This window comes from Schistocerca piceifrons, chromosome 2 (genome assembly GCF_021461385.2).
Source record: "Schistocerca piceifrons isolate TAMUIC-IGC-003096 chromosome 2, iqSchPice1.1, whole genome shotgun sequence".
In the NCBI taxonomy this organism is placed as follows: Eukaryota; Metazoa; Arthropoda; class Insecta; order Orthoptera; family Acrididae; genus Schistocerca; species Schistocerca piceifrons.
Genome location: NC_060139.1, coordinates 338,303,813 through 338,324,512, shown reverse-complemented (window position 1 = coordinate 338,324,512; position 20,700 = coordinate 338,303,813). Strand labels below are relative to the sequence as shown.

General features: G+C 43.4%; 1 protein-coding gene across 1 annotated transcript in view; it reads left to right on the top strand.

The window, feature by feature from the left end:
- Positions 1-18,394, top strand: part of LOC124775371 — a 33,672-nt gene extending 15,278 nt beyond the window's left edge. Inside the window, exons 2-7 of the mRNA XM_047250206.1 lie at positions 8,037-8,254; positions 12,754-13,011; positions 13,106-13,229; positions 17,590-17,834; positions 17,921-18,169; positions 18,263-18,394. Coding sequence (XP_047106162.1) covers positions 8,037-8,254; positions 12,754-13,011; positions 13,106-13,229; positions 17,590-17,834; positions 17,921-18,169; positions 18,263-18,394 — 1,226 coding nt within the window. The remainder of the gene's footprint in view (positions 1-8,036; positions 8,255-12,753; positions 13,012-13,105; positions 13,230-17,589; positions 17,835-17,920; positions 18,170-18,262) is intronic.
- The last annotated feature ends 2,306 nt before the right edge of the window (positions 18,395-20,700 follow it).

The window sequence follows — 20,700 nt, the reverse complement described above, 5'->3', positions numbered from 1 at the left end:
CAGATTTAACGTTGCCGACTGCAACGAGAAATACTGCAGTCTTAGCAACCACCCCACTAGGGGTGGACAAAAATATGGAAACACCGGGAGTAATACATGCTTTAAGATACATGCAATTGATAGACTGCTGGCTGCTGTTGTATATGATCACGAACGGCACCTGTGCGACGTCCTCAATATGTTGCAAGTGTCAGTCGTGGACGCAGCAGTGTTCTACGTCTACATACACACTCCGCAAGCCACCATACGGTGCGTGGCGGAGGGTATCCTGTACCACAACTAGTTGTTTCCTTTCCTGTTCCACTCTCAGATAGAGCGGGTGAACGACAACTGTCTGTATGCCTCCATATGAGCCCTAATTTCTCGTATCTAATCTTCGTGGTCCCTATGCGAAATATGTATTGGCGACAGTAAGATCGTTCTGCAGCCAGCTTCAAACGCCGGTTCTATAGACTTTCTCAGTAGTTTTCTTCGAAATGAATGTCTTGTACCCTCTAGACTTTCCCACCTGACTCCCGAATCATATCCGTAAAACTTGGATGCTGATCGAACCTACGGGTAACAAATTTAGCAGCTCGCTTCCGAATTGCTTCGATGTCTTCTTTCAATCTAACCAGGTGCCTATCAGAAACACTCGATCAGTACTCAAGAACAGGTCGCACTTGCGTCCTATATTTGGTCTCGTAACCAGATGATCCACGCTTTCCTAAAATTCTCCCAATAAACCGAAGAAGACAATTCACCTTTCCTACCACAGTACTGCTGGTAGCTGTTAGTGAATTATGTCAGAGCTAAGTGAATTCGAAAGTGGCAAAACTGTTTGTGCTATTATAGTGGGTGCTACTGTAACCAGTGTAGCCAAGGCGTTTAAAGAGGCACAGTATCGAAGATTTATTCCGAATGCAAGGAAATCGAAAAAACACTGTCCAGTAAGTCACAAAACAGACGACAGTGTGTGCTGAGAGGTCGTTGACGGACGGACATTGAAGAGGATTGTGACGAAAAATGAGAGGGCGAAAGCTGCAAAAGTCACTGCAGAATGAATGTCATAGTCGCGAACCCTGTCACCACCAAAACAAAACAAAGGGAGCTCCAGGGAATCGCAGGACGCGCTAGAATTCCAAAAACGCTCATCAGTGATGGAAATGCCCGTAGCAGGCAAACGTGTTGCTGAAGCCTAAAACGTGAACTATGGAGCAATGGAAGAATGACATTTGGTCGGATGCGTCTTGTCTCACACTATTTCGAACTTCTGGACGAGTTTATGTTCCAAAAATGCCGCGCGGGGTAGGCGCGTGGTCTGGGCACCGTGCCACAGTTCGCGCAGCTCCCCCCCCCCCCCCTCCCCCGCCCCCTAATGGAGGTTCGAGTCCTCCCTCGGGCATGGGTGTGTGTATTGTCCTTAGCTTAAGTTAGTTTAAGATAGTTTAAGTAGTGTGTAAGCCTAGGGATCGATAACCTCAGCAGTCTGATCTTGTAAGAACTTACCACAAATTTCCAAATTTTTTCCAAGAGTGAAACATGGTTGGGGTTCAGCGATAATTTGGGCAGCCACATCGTGGTATCCCATGAGCCCGATTGTTCCCCTGTGAGGAAGCATTACTGCCAAGAATTATGTGACCATTTTGGCTCGTCCATCCAATGGTAGAATATTTGTTCCCCAGTAATGGTGCTGTGTGCCAAGACGATAGGGCCTCTGTTCACACAGCTCGCATTGTCCAGGACTGATTTTGTTAGGACGAGGATGAATTTTCGCCTCTCCTCTGGCCATCAGTCATCAGATCTCAATAGTTTTGAGCCTTTGTAGTCTGCTTTGTAGAGAAGGGTGCGTGTTTGCTATCCATCATCGTTGTCGGGAATGAAGGTGTAAGAGTTTCTTGAAACCCATACAGGGCATGCATTTATCCATTCCGAGATGTCTGGAAGCTGGTTTGAATGTCAACGGTTTTCCTACACCGCATTAGTCGTGATAAGTGTTGTTTCTTTTTGGTGTTTCCACGTTCTTGTGCACCCGCTGTATATCTTGGGTGAACTCTATTCATGGGAAATTATTCCGATTCCTTAGTGGAGCTGCGGATTCGGCGATGATTTGCAGGCTGTGTGCATACGAACCTTTACAGAACTGTGGCAAACTAAAGCCTTCATTCTTTTCCAATCCCTTCCCCGTTCAGCCCTTACCGAGCTGAAGAACGAAGCCGTCAAACGCGCTGGCGCACGGTTTCCGCGGTTTCCATCGCCAATTCTAACACATAAACAAGGCGGCCGTATAGGCGCCAAACATCTGTACACAGTTCCGTCAAGGATCCCCTAGTCATCATTTGACTGTGGAAAACGAATGCCCATCGCCAATTCTAACACATAAACAAGGCGGCCGTATAGGCGCCAGACTTCCGTCCACAGTCCCGTCGAGGATCCCCTAGTCATCATTTGACTGTGGAAAAAGAATGCCCATAGTGGACTGCTGATTCTTCATTCACTTTTACACGACAGTTCAGTAATCTCCCAGCAACACAACCATGTTATGTTGTAGGTTCTTACATCTACACTTAAACCCAAATACATCTGTTGAAAAAAGAAAACATCATTTTCTGCACTAGAAGAGAGCGGAAAAATGTGAAATTTCAAAAGGTGCGCTTCAGGAACGGCACCTTTTCAAAGTCTATGTGTGCAATATAACGCCACGTGAATTCACAGAGATACGAATTCATTATTCCCGTTGGAATGCTACAGAATAACGTTATAAACTGGAGAGACCAGGATTACTTTAGTGTAGTCATAGGCTACTAAAAGATATGTCTTCTGGTCAATTTTTGGACGGTTTTGGGAGATTTCCCACATTCATCTCGCCTTATAAAGGACCTGCGCTACGCTTTACGTAATTAACTCTAAAAATGTGGCTTTCAAAACATATTTTGCTCAACTTCAATATGGTCATCGACACTATATGAAGTTAATTCAATAAATCCATTAAAGTGAGCAGCTGTGAAATTTTATAAGCAAATAAATTGTTACAGATGGCATGAAAGTTAAAAAAAATGGTTCAAATGGCTCTGAGCACTATGGGACTTAACTTCTGAGGTCATGAGTCCCCTGGAACTTAGAACTACTTAAACCTAACTAACCTAAGGACATCACACACATCCATGCCCGAGGCAGGATTTGTACCTGCGACGGTAGCGGTCGCGCGGTTCCAGACTGTAGCGCCTAGAACCGCTCGGCCACATCGGCCGGCAGGCATGAAAGTTGATGAAGTTTCTCAACTGTGTTTCATGGGGTATTAGTGTGGTATTTTTGTTGATATCCAGCAAGATTTTCTCCACCATTTTGACTTTTTTCCTATTTCAGATTTTTTATTTTGCGTCTCAATCCAACATGATGGAAGTCTGAATAAATTATTTTTGTGAAAATTTTCTAACTTTATTTCAAATCTCTCTGGATACCCTAGATTTAATTACATGAGGATCTAATTTCAGATCGGTGAATCATGAAGGTGGCATCCATATTTATACTAATAAGATAAAAAGATGTACTTTGCGTGTGCTTTTGAAGTATGCTTACTGTTCATGCACCAACGTACTCTATAAAATTATTCAGTAGATAACTATCAGTATTTTGAGATACAGTAAGTTTTGTGCACTGTTTGTCAAATTTAGTTCTTGGGGCATGACACGTTTTGAAAATCACCAAATCAGTCATATCGAAACCGGCGAGTTTTTAGTTTTGCCCCTCCTGGAAAAATTTCTGCAAACGTCCATACACATTTCTGTTTTGATTTTATATATAGCGCTCGTTTATTCATTTGTTTATACCGCAAATCCTCTCTAAACCGGAGCAGGTTCAAATAAAGCTGCCTTTCACATGCATTTGCTTGGTCGTCCACTCGGCTTTTGCTATAGTGTTGACTACATTTACGTCCTTCGACGACTGGCAACTCCACATATGTTGCTTAGTTGTTTCTTAGTGTCTGTAGATGTTTGTCTGCGTTTTTCAAGGGAATATACATATTTTTGCTATTTAGAACAATTTTATCCATTTTCGTAACTCTCTGCATGTCTAGGAAACTCTTTCAATTATAAAATGTTCAAATGTGTGTGAAATCTTATGCGACTTAGCTGCTAAGCTCATCAGTCCCTAAGCTTACGCACTACTTAACCTAAGTTATCCTAAGAACAAACACACACACCCATGCCTGAGGGAGGACTCGAACCTCCACCGGGACTCTTTCAATTACAATTTAATGTCACGACAGCCGGATAATAAAATCAGACTTGTGGCAGCGAAACCCCACAAGAAACTTGGATTCATGTAAGCACTTAGCATATCGTTTTTGAATGCTGGTAAAATATCTCCTTGCTTGCAATTGCGAGTAGACAAGATACACTCACTGTGCGATGCAGCGGTGTCTTCTCACTAGCTGCTCACAATAATCGGTTCTGTTTATGCTAAGTAGACTTGAGTAGCCAGCAGTGACGAAGTGATGTAAGAGCATCACGCAAATGTTCGGCCAGTGGCAGTCATCTCCCATATCCTATAGTCTGTTGTTTTCCTATTTGCTTTTTCAGTGTACGAATTAAATATACGAGGCGCATTCCAAAGCTAAGGTCCGTTTGGTCATACAAAAAGAAAAGCTAATGAGAAATAATTTTTATTGACAGTAATATTTTACTACATATCTGCTTTACTTTTCACATTATCGCCTTTCACATCTACGTATTTTCTGTAACGCTGCATCAGCTTCTTTTAATACCTCTGCATTGAAGTCAGGCCGCCTGGGTATTGAGCCAGTTGGTGACGTCAGTCTTGACTTCATCGTCGTTTTGAAATCGTCGTCCACCCAGCCACTTTTCCAAATGCAAGAAGAGGAAATAGTCGCTTGGTGCAATGTCGGGATTGTACGGAGGGTGCTCAAAAAGTTCCCAACGAAAAACGTGACTCTGCTCCTTGATTCTGGCAGCGGTGTGAGAGCGTGCGTTGTCATTAAGGAGTATTATGTCAGGCGACACTATCCCCTGCCGTCGATTTTGGATCGCACGTCTCAGTTTGGTTAGTGTTTCACCGTATACGTCATGTAACTGTTGACCTACATTCCATGAAATGAATCAAAAGGACGCCCGTTTCTTCCCAGAAAACGATAGCCATCATTTTTCGATTCGAGAACGGAGATTGGTTAAACTTTTTTGGTTTGGATGAACTGAAACTGAGCCACTGCATTGACTGTTGTCTAGATTCTGCGCTGGTGTGCGATATCCCCGTCTCGTCGCCCGTAACAATGTGGGGAAACAAATGACCTTCGTCTTGTCCATAGCGCTCCAGAAACTGTCGTGCTCTACGCATTCTTTGCTCTTTCTGCTGATCAGTGAGCATTTTTGGAGACCACCTCGCACACAGTTTGTGATATCCAAGCTGTTCAGTGACAATCCTGTAAACTGAGGTTCGAGGAACATTTTTGAATTGATTAGCCAGATGATTAATCGTAAATCGCTGATCACTTCCAAGCTTTTGGTTCTCTTGCCCAACGATGTCGTCGATCTGAATACTGGGCCTGTCACTCCATTCGGGAGGACGACGGTTCAATCCCGTCTCCAGCCATCCTGATTTAGGTTTTCCGTGATTTCCCTAAATCGCTTCAGGCAAATGCCGGGATGGTTCCTTTGAAAGGGCACGGCCGATTTCCTTCCCAATCCTTCCCTAACCCGAGCATGAGCTCCGTCTCTAATGACCTCGTTGTCGACGGGACGTTAAACACTAACCACCACCAACCACCACCACCTGTCACTCCGATGTTCATCGTGAACATTGGTGCTGCCATTTTGAAATCCTCGACAGCACTTTCAAACTTGTTTGTCACTCATTATTTCAGGTCCAAACATTAGGCGTAACTCAAGACGAATTTCAGCAACTGAAGATCCTTTTGCCAGCAAAAATCTCATCACACCACGCACTTCACAACTGGCGGGACCTACGATTGTCTCTGGCATTGAGGTCTGCTCTCATCGTCTGGCAAACGACTACCTAATCAAACCAATACTGCAGCAGTTTCCGAAAGAGTCGGTAGACAGCGCTGCATGCGTGAAAATTCATTCAGGCCTACCATCAGTTAAATATTGACCACCGCACCTTAGTTTTGGAATATGCCTCGTAAATAATGATATTGGACAAACTCGTCTTACATCTTTCGCGATTTAGACATCTTACTCCACTGCGTCAGTGCCGGCTACCCAAGTTTGCCTTGCGTAAACAGAATGGATTGCCCTTCTGTCCATGTAGTTGACCACAAACTACCTAAGAATTTAAAACATTTCATTCCCTCCATGTGGGTAGGATACGGTACAACTTCCTATCCAGCCAGCCGTTTTTAGGTTTTTCGTGATTCCCCTTCGAAAGGACTCTGTAGTCTAATCTTCTTCTTCATATACCGATACTCAGTTTAAAGCGGGCGCCCCGTGTAGGATTCTGGAAAGCCTGAGGGGACAGAACTATTTAGTCAGCAGAAAACTGAGTATAAACGTCCTGGGAATGCACATACGTGACTGCCACAGGCTCTGATATCTCAGCTGAACTACTCAGGCCACAGCGTTTGATTACACACTAGGAGTACCATTAGGCTCTCCAGAAGTGACTCTTGTCCCTCTTCAACCACCCAGAAAAGCCAATGCGATTTCCACGCCACTTCTGCAAGTTGCAAGAGCATCACTCTTAAGATAAATGGGTATTATAAATTGAGCTCAACTAAGGGCAAGCGGCAGGCATTTCAGCATCACGCAACGACGTGGGGGAGTGCAAGGTAAGTGAAACGCGCATATACATTTACTGTGTTTGTGGAGATACGTTTCGATTTACTGTGCCATGCACTGAACATACTGTAAGTATAAATTCAGAAAATAATTCAGTATTGGTAAAGCGATGCCTAATCTGTTTTTCAGATGAAGTACCTCATTCTTTTCGCCGTCATCGGGTTTGCTGCAGGTAGAGTATGCAATTCAAAGCAATCACTTTGAAAGTATTTGTGTTTCCTTTTTCTTGTTGTTGAGGTTGAACTACCGGCTTGTGTTCGCTCCTACGCAAAATTGTTTCTGTATATTTAACCTCTGGAGTGATATTCGCCAGTATCCCTTGTATTTCCGCTTATAAACTTGCCTTGTGTTCGTTACAGAAATAAATCGTTTTATGGTTCTGATTTTCTTAGTAAAACGTAGTGACACGCTGAATTGGTAATCTGTTTTCTGCTGTCGGTCATTGACTTTTATGGTTTCTGTGGATCACTCCAGTCGAATCGTGGTACATTTTCAGTGTCGTCTGACACATCAGATTCCTTGCCCTATCTTTGTCAAATGTAAGGGAGAGCCCCACTTATGTAGCGACATCTTACGTGGGAGACGTGTTTCCTGTGCTTTTTATCAAGTGAATAAAGTTGTCCTGCGTGTGAAACTTCGTCTTTTCTTTTTCTCTTCTTATACAGAGGTTTTGTCTTTCCCAGTGGGATGTTATTCTGTGAAATATGAAATAATTAAATGGCCTGTAGAGTCAGTTACTTAGTTAAATGTTCCATAGATGGTTTGAACGGTTATTTTCTCGAAATGATGTGGAACGAGTCAGTTTACAGATGTACATGATTAATGTTAACACTAAAGGAGACATTATTGTTTTGAGTTCACTAAATTAATGTTCATTTACTTCTGAATAAATTATAAAGAAGATGACAACAAATCTCCCGAAAGTATGAACACATTGCGTCGCTAGTGTTGGAATTGCCAACGCACTGGAATTCGTTGTACAAGATATTCGACAACAGACTTAAAAATTATTTAATGTCTTGATTTTCACTTCTGGATTAAATATCTTAATAAAGTATGCAGAGATTGCCTCGAAAATAGTTCATTGGGACATCATAAGATGAAATTGACCAATCTTAATGGGGCACCTCAAATAACTATCAAAAATAGTTGACATCATTTTGGTAATATAGGCACAAGCGTTCAGTACGTGCATATATCATACTGACATTACCTAACATTCCAACTTCCGCAACATTTCAGGGAAAGCAATTCCCATCCCACCAACGGCCGCTCACACGCGCAGCTTAGAAGATGACTTCCAAGACTTCTTCGACATCATTCCTATGGACCAGGTCCGTGCCATAGTGCAAGATCACCTGGCCAATGACACCGAGTTGCAGGCGGTCGTCGCTTTCGTCAAGTCTGAGGACTTCAAGGAGACGCTCCTTGCTCTTGAAGAAATCCCGGAGTACATTGCGGTGAGTACAGAGCAATCCACGAAATAAAAACAAAACCAAGCAGCGACCAACGAACTTGGTGATGTTGTTGGCTCACATGTTGTCCAGTCACATCAATGTTATAAGTGGGCTGCTTGTGTGTTGGCAACGCTGTGTAGCGCTTTGCATTGGATCTCTGGCTGCGCTTTCTTTGTAAGAGACTCTGTAGCTGGTCGGACTTGTTGTTGGAAGTTAATCGGCAGTAGTGTTGGGCAGTTGGAAGTTAGTCGCCAGCAGTGATGGAAGTACTGTTGGGCAGTTGGAGGTGAACCACCAGCAGTGATGGATGTTAGGTGTGAGAAGTTAGCATTTATGGAGGGTAGAGGTCTGAAGTTTCAGCGTGGGCTAACGATCTGTACATGTTCGACTAGGAGATTGAATATTATTCATGATTACATTCCTTTGTACTAGATGTCAATGACGATTTATATTCGTGTTTGAACTGGATGTCACATTATTAAGGTAAAAAAATGCATTATTTGGTTCGCAACAAAATCTTTCCTTTGCTAACCACATGCCTATTAGTAGTTAATGGCTTTAGTAGTTAGAATTTTTTATTTAGCTGGCAGTATTGACGCTCGTTGTATTGCAGTAGTTCGCGTAATGAAGATTTTTGTGAGGTAAATGCTTAATGAAATGTATAGGTTATTATTCGGATTTATTTTTAATCAGGGCCATTCTTCTGAATTATTTGCGCTAGGATATTGTGGGTCTCAGTCATTCAGTAATTTAAGTACAGACCCACACATTTAAATAAAGAAGTTTCAATGTGACCACCTGTCAAAAGCCTGAATAACGACGTTTTGCAGTAAAGTACAGCGCAGGAAAAGAGCCAACGATGTTCTGGAAGGTACCGACAGGGGTTTGGAGCCGTGTTGACGCCAGTGCGTAGCCGGCTGCTTTACGTTCTCGGTTGAGGATCCATGGCACAAACGGCTCAATAGATTGCCCCACAGATTCTCGACTAGGTTTAAATTTTGGGGTTTGCTGGCCAGGCAAATATGATAATCTCATGCTGGTGCTCTTCGAACTACGCACATACATTGCAAGCTGTGTAATATGTTCCATTGTTCTGTTGGTAGATGCCACTGTGCCGCGGGAAAACAAACTGCATGTACGTTGGACACTGTCCCCGAGAATAGAATGACGAGATCACCCAGGGAATGCCACGAAAACATTCCTCTCACCATGACGCTCCGTCCTACAGTGTGGACCATTTCGACGTTTGTTACTGTGTGTTTGCTTTCACATGTTTCACGCCAATGGAGCGTAAGACATTAATCGCCTGAAAAGGCCACCTATCGGCACACGGTGGACGTTCAGTTGCGGTACGGGCGTGCAAATTCCAGTCTTCGTCGCCAACGTACAGCAGTCAGCACGGGTGCATGACAAAGGCGCCTGTCGCAGAGGACCATACGCAGCAGTGTTCACTGAACGATCGTTGAGGAGACACAGTTGTAGTCCCTTGGTTCATTTGGGCAGTCAGTTGCCCAACAGTTGCACGTCTGTTCACCTGTACACATTCCTGCAGATGTCGTTCACCCCAGTCATCTATTGCCCTTGGTGCACCACAGATGCTTCGGCGCCGGTTGTGAATAGCGCCATCTTACCATGCATGGTATACTTTAAGAATGGCAGCACACAAGTAGTTTACAGACTTAGAAGTTTCGGAAATGCTTCCACCCTTGACCCGAGGGCCAATGATCACGCCCTTTCGGACGTTAGAAAAATCGCTCCGTTTCCGCATTACAAGCACGCCTGCACCGTTTTCCGCGTCTCTCAGACACACTTTGTGTATCCTCCACTGCTAGTGGTGCCATCTGCTACCTGTGAGAGGTTACTGCAAAAAATGGCTCTGAGCACTACGGGGCTGAACTTCTGAGGTCATCAGTCCCCTAGAACTTAGAACTACTTAAACCTAACTAACGTAAGGACATCAAACACATCCATGCCCGAGGCAGGATTCGAACCTGCGACCATAGCGGTCGCGCGGTTCCAGACTGTATCGCCTAGAACCGCTCGGCCACCACGGCCGGCGGTTACTGCACGTTGACTCGAACGTAGCCAGCGCTCAGATTAATATGAATGGAGCACGTATTTAACCTTCTTTCCAACAACGGATAACGTGGCGCAGAAGTTGGTTGCAGAGGTTTGCAGTTTGGCTGTTCGGGAAACGTTCCAACGTGATAACCCCCTCGGCATAATTCTAGAAATGCGTGCTAGGCATTTTTTTCATCTGAGTACGGAGAAAGACGTCACCGAGTGCCATGTGCCATGTAAGGAGAATGCGGGGATGTGGGTAGGGGGTTTACGAGGCAAAATTCAGTAGCATAAAGAAACAGCAGGTGTGACTGCATTCTATGCAAAATGACCTAAGGCGTTGTGATGAATAAAAGCACTGTATTTGACAATTTCCTGCGATGCTTCGTCTTGGCAACAATAACATCGTTAGGAAGTTTCGCTTACATGGTCCTGTGGCGGTATCCACCTTATCAGCGTAATCTGTTGCCACCACACGATGGTAATCCCAAAAGAGTTCAAATGTGTGTGAAATCTTATGGGACTTAACTGCTAAGGTCATCAGTGCCTAAGCTTACATACTACTTAACCTAAATTATCCTAAGGACAACCACACACACCCATACCCGAAGGAGGACTCGAACCTCCGCCGGGACCAGTCGCACAGTCCAAGACTGCAGCGCCTTAAACCGCTCGGCTAATCCCACGCGGCAATCCCAAAAGATGCTCAGCATAACTTTGTCTGGCGATGGTTTTTTGCCTTTTTAGGCTCTACTCCTTCGTCTCGGGATGACACCGATATACCCAGCAGTCGTTCAGGAGAGGCGGCTGAAGAGGGCATCTTGATTGGCCAAAATAGTTGCAACATTTCCGCTGCCGCCTTCGTTCGATGATCTTGTTGATAGGGAATGGGCAATCGCTAAACCCACAGGGTGACCACATTGCTCATGTTCGGAATGTTGAAGTCTGATCCACAACTGATCTTCAGTTTTTACACTATCGCCTCGATTGTGATACGCTGGTGTTCGACCGTTAGGGCCTCCTCTTCTCTTGCGTTCCAAATTCTGCACAGAGAGGTCGTCTGCTTCGTTCTTCGATATTCAAAATTGTACGACCACACTGCAAGCGTCTGTGTGCCACCTAACCAGCTCATAATAAGCGGCTGAATCACATTGGTGTGACCAACACCTATGCTCGACGTCAACGGGCAATAACCACTCACAGACGGCAGTTGGCAACACTAGCAGCGGAGGGTATATAAAGCATGACAGAAGGAAGTGGAAAACAGGACACTGGTTGTTGTAACGCACAAACGGAGCGGTTTATGTGACGTCCATAAGGACATGATCATTGTCTTTCAGGCCAAGAGTGGAAGCATTTCCAGAACGCCTAAGTTTATAAACTGTCGGGTGCCACCGTCGTTAAAGTATGCCGTCTATGGCAAAATAGCGCTATCCAAAAGCGGCCCTGAGGCAACAGTGGTGCACCACAGGCCGTAGATGACAGGAGTTAACGACGATTGTGGTCCCTGCACCCATGCTGACTGCTGTTCATCGGCGTCAAAGGCTGGAATTTGCCACCAGTACCGCAACTGGACGTCCACTGAACGACGACAGTTGGCGTTTTCAACTGAATCACGTTTTATGCTCCATTGGACAGATGGCCTTTGGCGTGCATGACCCTGCAACCATCGTGGGAAGGATCCAGGCCAGAGCAGGGAGCGTTATGGTCCGTCAATGTTTTCGTAGCATTCCCTGGGTGATCTCGTCATTCTGGAAAGCACAGTGGATCAGCAGAAGTATGTATCTATCGTTGAAACTACGTCCATCCTACATGCAATTTGTTTCTGCTCGGCACGATGCCATCTACCAGCTGGACAATGCAACGTGTCACACAGCTCACAATGTATGATTGAAGAGCACCAGAATGAGTTTAGCGTAATCCTCTGGCCACCAAACTCGCCGGATTTCAATCCAGTCGAGAATATGTGGGAGCACCTCGACGGGGCTGTTTGCGCCATTGATCCTCAACGAGAAACCTAGCACACTGGCCATGGTTTGAGTCTCCATGACTCCACATTCCTGTCGTACACGCTGCAAAAGGTGGTTGTTCAGGTTTTCGACGGGTGGTCACATTAACGTGACTCGACAGTGTTTCATAATGCGCTATTGCCGTACACTTCCATCAACTCAACATGGATTGTTGCAGCGTTGTTGCGCTTCAAATACTGGAAACGAATCACTGCACGATACTTCGTTATATCGGTGAGCTGCGCCATTTTTTTTTTTTACTCTCGTTACTAGTACAGACATTTCAGTGGGTACCACGACTGCAAATTGCAGCTACCAGCAAAAAAAATTATGTATCTATTTTTCCGCGGCGGTAATTATAACTTTATGACCTGTAGTTCATAAAAGAACGCACATCCACCCTCCATGGTAATCAGTAATCTTCTGTTGCAGTTCCTCAATTACATGTATGAGTCTGGCCTCGACGTCTACTACTATATCAACTGGGTGCACGATTTAATTGGCATACCTCAGTTAACACCACCTTCTGATGCGACGCGATCTACGCCATCTCGAAGCCTGTCTAGTATGGTCGACGATATCATAGCCATCCTTCCAGAGGAGGAGCTTGAAGCACTTTGCCAGGAGAAGCTCCAGAGCAGTCCAGAATTCAAGGAGATGTACGACAGGATGAGATCCCCTGAGTTTATGGTGAGCTACTGCCAAAAATCTTATTCGCTGGTAGGCATTCGTCTGTTTCACATTCATTAAAGTTGACTCTTTCTTCATTCTGTGTCCTTTGCAGCAAGTCGTGATAAACTTGCTGGCAGTGTCAGAGTACCGAGAACTGAAGCAGCATCTACTGGACAATGGCGTCGACGTGGACCAGCTGCTGCGGTTGTTCCACGCAATGATCGGCCTGCCATCAGGTACGTACAAATCCAGAATGTTCGACACTACAAACTGACCAGGCCTTCGGAATTTCAGTTGAATTGTCTTTGTAGGCAAAACCTAAACACAAAGTTTAAAAACTGTTGCACTAGCATAGATTAGTTCTATATTCAATTCTTACAAAGAAATTTAGTAATTTTGCTGCTCTGTCATAAGACATTCTTTCTTCCTCTTCTTTCGTTACAGCATTTGTAGGATCACAGGATCTCCTTCATGCATTACACTTTCTTCTTTTCCTCCCAGAACATCTTCATCCTTTCTCTTTTTTCTCTTGTCCTTCTTCCGAGATCTTCAGTATCCTCTTCCCTTGAATGTTGCACTGGTGACTTTTATGCTTTTCCTCTATCTTCATCTGTCGTTGATCTCTGGCACATTGGTCGTGGTGTATTTGCTTTTTGAATTCTCCTTCTATTCCACCTTGATGCCTAATTACGACCAATTCCCTTAGTTCAAAAACCCGTTTTTCCCTTATTTCCTCTTGTCCTACCCTTTGTTTTATACACTATTTTGGTCGTTCTATCCATATTCATCATGATCTCAAGTCCCAAAAATGTTGACCTTTCCAGTTTGATTTCTACAGTACAGTTCTTCACTACGTCTTCACCTCCATCTCTCATCATCTCTTTCTTCCTCAGTAGTTTTCTAATGTCCGTATATAGATGTAAATGTTCGTTTATAAAATGTACATAACCAAAAATGTAAACGTTAGTATGTTCAAAATCGTAAATTTTAGAAAGTTTTTAATCGATTACCAACCTGCTGGAGTGCCATATGGTATGTGTAAATATATGTCACATATTAAAGAGAATACGTTTTTTGCAAAAATCTCAAGTTCTTTGTTCAAAATCTCAAATTTCTGAAAGTTATTCATTGATTCCTTTAAAATATTGACACGACGTTGCTTTCGAATTCGCGGATGTTTTTATACACCTACTTGAGTGCCAGAAAACAATCGGTGAAGAACTTTCGGAGATTAACGATTACGTACAAATGAATATTTACTTTTTTATTGATTTCCTCTATAATTAGTACATATAAATATATTATATGTGGCATTTTAGCAGGTGTATAAAATCCCACACATATTCGAACGCAATGTAGTGTTATCGTCTCAGCTGCATATGGTACCGCATTCCTCACCCTTGCCTTGTCTGATTTTGCGTCTACAGATACATTATTATTATTATTATTATTATTATTGTATACCAGCTGTTCCCAGACACTCGCTGCCATGGCTCAGTCCAGTTAAATGGAAAAAAAAGAAAAGAGAAAGCACACGTTTCTAATATGTATGGGAATTAGATATACGCCCCAACCTCCTGCTCTCCCTTGTCTCTGTGATCTCCTTCTGCGCCTCTCTTTGCCCATCTCCTCCTCCTTATCCTTCTGTCACCTTCAAAAAAAAAAAAAAAAAAAGAAATGGTCCAAATGGCTCTGAGCACTATGGAACTTAACTTCTAAGGTCATCAGTCCCCTAGAACTTAGAACTACTTAAACCTAATTAACCTAAGGACATCACACACATCCATGCCCGAGGCAGGATTCGAACCTGTGACCGTAGCGGTCGCGCAGTTCCGGACTGTAGGGCCTAGAACCGCTCTGCCACTCCGGCCGGCCTGTCACATCCTCTCTCCATCTCTCTGTCCATATCTTTCTCCTCTTCCCTCATCTCTCTCCATCTTCTCCTGCCTCCTCTCTCCGTCGATCACCTCCTTTCCACTTTCTATCTCAATTTTTTCCCATCCCTCAGTCCATATCCTCTCCCCTTCCCCCTCTCTCTGACCGTCAGTCTTATTTGTTGTTTTGCATATTCAGATTCTGTAGTAGAATTCCTTTCAGAAGCCGGTAAACCTTAAATACAACTTCCTGTTCGCTAACAATGTTTCACTATTATATACACAAACGTGAAAAAATCCCAGTACCTACATGTAATTAGAGTAATGGAATTTCGGTAACACATTTGTCTAGATAACGTATTTCAGTGATTAACATTGCGAGATCACAGGTTAATGTACGCGCGAGATAAGCCATTGCAGATGTGAAAAATGGTTCAAATGGCTCTGAGCACTATGGGACTTAACTTCTGAGGTAATCAGTCTCCTAGAACTTAGAACTACTTAAACCTTACTAACCTAACGACATCACACACATCCATGTCCGAGGCAGGATTCGAACCTGCGACCGTAGTGGTCGCGCGGTTCCAGAGCAGATGTGAAATGCTGATACATTAAAAACCGGAATAACTGCCAGAATGTTGAATGCAAGCATGCAAACCTGCATGCATTATATAGCACTAGCCCCGTATGTCAGTTGTGGGATGTAGCCCGATGCCTGTTTGCACTGGTTGGTCAATACATGAATGGTTAATGCTGGTTGTGGATGACGCTGGAATTGTCGTCCGTTGATGTCCCACATGTGCTCAACTGGAGACAGATCTGGTGACCAAGCTTGCATAGGCAATATGTCGATATTTTGTAGAGCCTATTGAGTTACAACAGCGGTACATGGGCGAGCGTTATCCTGTTGGAAAACACCATGGAATGCTATTCATGAATGGCAGCACAACAAGTGGTGTCACCAGACTGACGCACGAATTTTCAGCCAGGATGCACAGGATAACCACGAGAGTGCTCCTGTTGTTGTACTAAATCGCACCCCATTCCATAGCTCCAGGTGCGAGGCCAGTGTGTCTAGCGCAAAGACAGGTTGGTTGCAGGTCTTCAACTGGCCTCCTTTTAACCAGCACATGGATGGCATCGACGCAGAACGAGCTTTCATCAGAAAACAGCGCAGACCTCCCTCCACCTTGGCCTCAAATGAGCTCTCGATTGACACCACTGAAGCTGCAAATGGCGGTGGTTTGGAGTCAGCGGAATGCACACTACAGGGCCTCTGGCTTGCAGCAGTCCATTAAGTGACTGATTTGTAGCAATTCGTGGCGTCACTACTGCGCCAACTGCTGCTCAGATTGCTGCTGCAGATGTAGTGCGATGTGCCAGAGCCATATGCTGAATACGATGGCCTTACATTTCAGTGGTACCACATGGTCGCCCAGAGCCCAGTCTTCTTGCAGCCGTACACTATCGTGACCGCCGCTGCCAGCAATCATGCACAGAGGCTATATACCGGCTAAAAGTATTTCTGCAGTATCGCAGAAGGAACATCCAGTTTCTCGTAGTCATGTTACACGACGTTGTCTGTACTCAGTGAGATGTCGATAACGGCGTCTTTGTCGCCCTACAGGTATTCTTGTCTAATGTTAGCTCACCACACCTAATCTAAGAGGTAAATAACGCTCACAACCGTTACAGCTTGCATTTAAAACAAACCTGATTTGCATCCTCATAGTGACGTTACTAGCGCCACTCTTGTGCGACTGGCGCGAAATTTGAATAGAACAGACCTACCAACTTTCGTTTTTGTCGCACAACTCAGAACTTTTTGATATTTTTTGGAAATAATGTTTCTCTTTTATATGTTACGTATTTATTTATTTGTAACACATATTAAAAATGGTTTATAAAAACACATGCGTATTCGAATGCAACGTTGTGTAAAAATTTCTAAGCAATCGATGAAGAACTTTCAGAAATATGCGATTTTGAACAAACGAACCTTTACATATTTTTCTATGTAGATGGGCCCTACCTAAGATACATGTGCGCCTTTGGTACTTAAATTTCCTCTTTTGTTGCTCTACACTGTCTGACCACTTCTTCCAGCGCTATTATGAACAAGGTTGGTGACTGTATCTTCTTGTTTGACGAATGTCTTTATCTCAATCGCTACTGATGGTGCTCCTCTGAGTCTTACGCTTGTGTTTTGTCTGTCAGAATTCCCATTATCATTTCTCATGCAGTACCGTCTATTCGTCTGTTCTGCACGCGAATGCAATGCCTATAGGCAGTTATTCTTCCTCTATCGAACTCTCAAACGTGCTCGAAAGATGCTTGCTGTCTTCAGTGAGGCTACATACGCAAAACAACGGCATGGAAGAACTATAAAATTCCAATACATCCACACAGCCGTCTGTTCCCCCTTTATATGGCGCTTCCAGGTGGCGCTATTGGCGCCCGTAAAGAGTGCCTGTGCTGAAATGATAATCATGTGAATCCTTTGTCGCCTCTAGCGCATGTTGCAAATTTTACGTTATTTGGATACTGCATTTGCATTTTGGGTGGCCGGCAGTGTATTACTCCTGTTAGTAACACAAGTATATATGGTCAGAACTGGAAGATGTAAAGCATGCGTATGCATCACTGTCTTCCGAGAACGTTTGCTGGTTGTGTAACATTTTAATGTTAGCTGTGAACAACATACCTTCATCTCCTGTCACAGGTTCTGACAAAATGGAAGGACTTATCGATAGTGCACCTGCAGCCAAAGTGATTACGAGAGACGAACGGACCCTAGAGGATGACTTCCAAGACTTCTTTGACCTCATTCCTATGGACCAAGTCCGTGCCATTGTACAGGATCACCTGGCCAATGACACTGAGCTGCAGGCAGTCGTCGCCTTCGTCAAGTTTGAGGATTTCAAGGAGACACTACTTGCCCTCGAGGAAATTCCAGAGTACATTGACGTGAGTACACGGCAACTCATGTAAGCAGCAAGAACAGCATAAGCTTCAGTCCAAGCACAGCGATCCATTAATGTCTTCCTTTGCAGTTTTTGGACTATATGTACGACTCGGGCTTGGATGTCTACTACTACATCAACTGGGTACACAATTTAATTGGCATTCCGGAGCTAACACCGCCTTCTGACACGAAGCAGTGTCGAAGCCTGTCTAGTATGGTCGACGATATCATAGCCATCCTTCCAGAGGAGGAGCTTGAAGCACTTTGCCAGGAGAAACTCCAGACCAGTGCAGAATTCAAAGAGTTGTATGACAGGATGAGAGCTCCTGAGTTTATGGTGAGTTGCTATCAAAAGTCTTATTTGCTGGTAGACATTCGCGTGTCCCATCCCCACCAAAACTAACTCTTTGCTTTTATTTGCCTTTTGCAGCAAATCGTGCTGAACTTACTGGCAGTGCCGGAGTACCGAGAACTGAAGCAGCACTTACTAGACAACGGCGTCGACGTGGACGAACTGCTTCGGTTATTCCATGCTATGATCGGCCTGCCATCTAGTGCGTAATGTAGAAAGAATACTCCAACTACAGCTACTGATAACACCATCAACGCTGTACTATATTTGCAACATGTCTGAAAGAAATCCATTGTGGATATAGGGTGTCATCTAGTTAAGTACGTAATTAGTACTGTAACAGCAAAACCCACTTGGTAGATTTAAATCGTACCAAAGTACCATGGTTTTTGTTTGAGTTAATTTCGTAGTTTTACATCCTTGTTTCTGTGAGCTGCTGAATTAAAATATACTCTAGTCATGTTCTTATTTCACTGTAAGAATTCATTAAATACAATGAAAAAACGTAGTGTCAATATGATGCTGTGGTATTATTACCGACCTAGCTTCACTGCTGTCTTAATTAGGTACCATTAAACCCTGGACACTTTGAAGAGTCGAATTCCCGTTTGTAAAACAGCTTCAAACGTCTGATAAGTTTCGAAATGAGTAAATGTGTTAAGTATTCGACATTAAGCATAAGTAATACGATAGTTTGAGGAGGGGGGGTGGGGGTAATACATGGGGGTATGCAGTGTTGCAGTATGCTTAATGTTTTGGAAGACAAATGGCGACTTGTAATTAGCCATAAAAAAGTTCCAGTTCCGAAACTGTTAAAAACCTACGTATTACCGTCTTGTGAACCATTTTCTCGAAAGAAAAACATCTGACTACACTAAATGTTTTCCTTTCCCTGAAAGCTAGAGGGGAGGGTTGACCCCGTCTGCTTCCCTGGTGTGGGCACCCTCGTCGGTTTGTGCGCAGTGAGTGACTTGTTCTGCCTACAGATATATACACAGTTCCTAACTGTAATACTTGGCTTATTCTGTTAAAACCTTAAAATAAGTTTAGCTCTCTTAATGAGTGTATTACGACGGCATTTCAAATTTTTAAATTTGGTCTATAAGTATGTGACATACTGAGCATCACACATTTGTTGCCCTTGGAAGCTGTAAGACAGGCAACCTACAGTTGGAGTTAGGTGACCATGCCCCAGATTAGTTGTTCAGCAACAAAGATTGTTGCTGCCTTCCCCCTTTTCTGTACGTTAAATCTGCATAACAAAGAACTTCTATCGAAGAAACAATATTGGATGTTGTGACCTGATAAATGAAAGCATTAGTTTTATATGATATACTGCCACTCTTTGCAAAATGGGTAACGCTTCTGGAGAGGACACTACTTACGAGAAGGACGAATATTCACACACAACTATTGAAAAAATATTACGTTATTTCTATCTTCAGAAACGTGCATCACCTTTACTTTTTGTCTCACACCCTGAGTTTCACTGCGCTGGACAGATAGCTGGACCCAAGATCACCCTCAAACAGGGCTGTCTTCAGAGATTTTATCACGCCAGGTGAAAATTTCGAATGGCTCCCGCACCCCTTCTAACATTTTCATACCTATTCAACCTTTTTCACAATATCATCCATGATGTCACACTCAGTCACACATATTTTTGACGTAATGCGTCTTTAACACGAGAGCCAGGTCTTGACACCAGTCAGTGAAACTGAAGTGAACGTTTATAATTGAAATGGTGATAATTATGGCCTCTTAATTCAGCCAGGAAGGGAAACCAGGAAGGGCTCGACCAGTAGAGATTTTAAATACTTCATTCACTAGTGGAAAACAAATTTATTTTCCTTGTTTCAATCACATAACAACCAGTTAAGCTTTTATTTAGATTTTTAATTAATTAAAAGCCAAGCAATGAGACTCTCATTTAAAATTCAATATCAGTTTAAATAGTTTACAGAGAATTTAAAGTTAACTTCAACCCAAGATGATTTAATATTCTTTGAGGCAAGGCACGGACCATACAAGACACAAAATGTAATAAGGGTAAAGCCGTAATAAAGGCACACGTAAATCTAAACAATACCAAAACAGATCAGAATGGCATTAATCACCAAATGCTGAGAATAAAATATGATTTAAACTTGACTGATTAAAAACCCAAAACCATACTTAAAACAATGAAAAACAATTTAACACCAATATCTAGGCAAGATAATTTTAAACCCAGAAACACACATCAATTGAAGATTTAACATGTTTTCCAATAAGAAAAGAATAATTCATTTACAACAGTTTAAGTTATATGTTGGGACGCCAAGGCACATCAAAATTTGCTTAAGCTAAGGATAAAGATTCAGAATTATTCCAAGTATAAACTTAACTTGAACAGGAACATTAAGTAGTGGAGCTGCAGTTGGAGGAAATAGCGCCGACAGACATACAGCAGCTAGAGCTGCCGAGTGTATGCACCTCAAATAACGTAAACAGCCAACTAAGCAAGCCGACGGGAA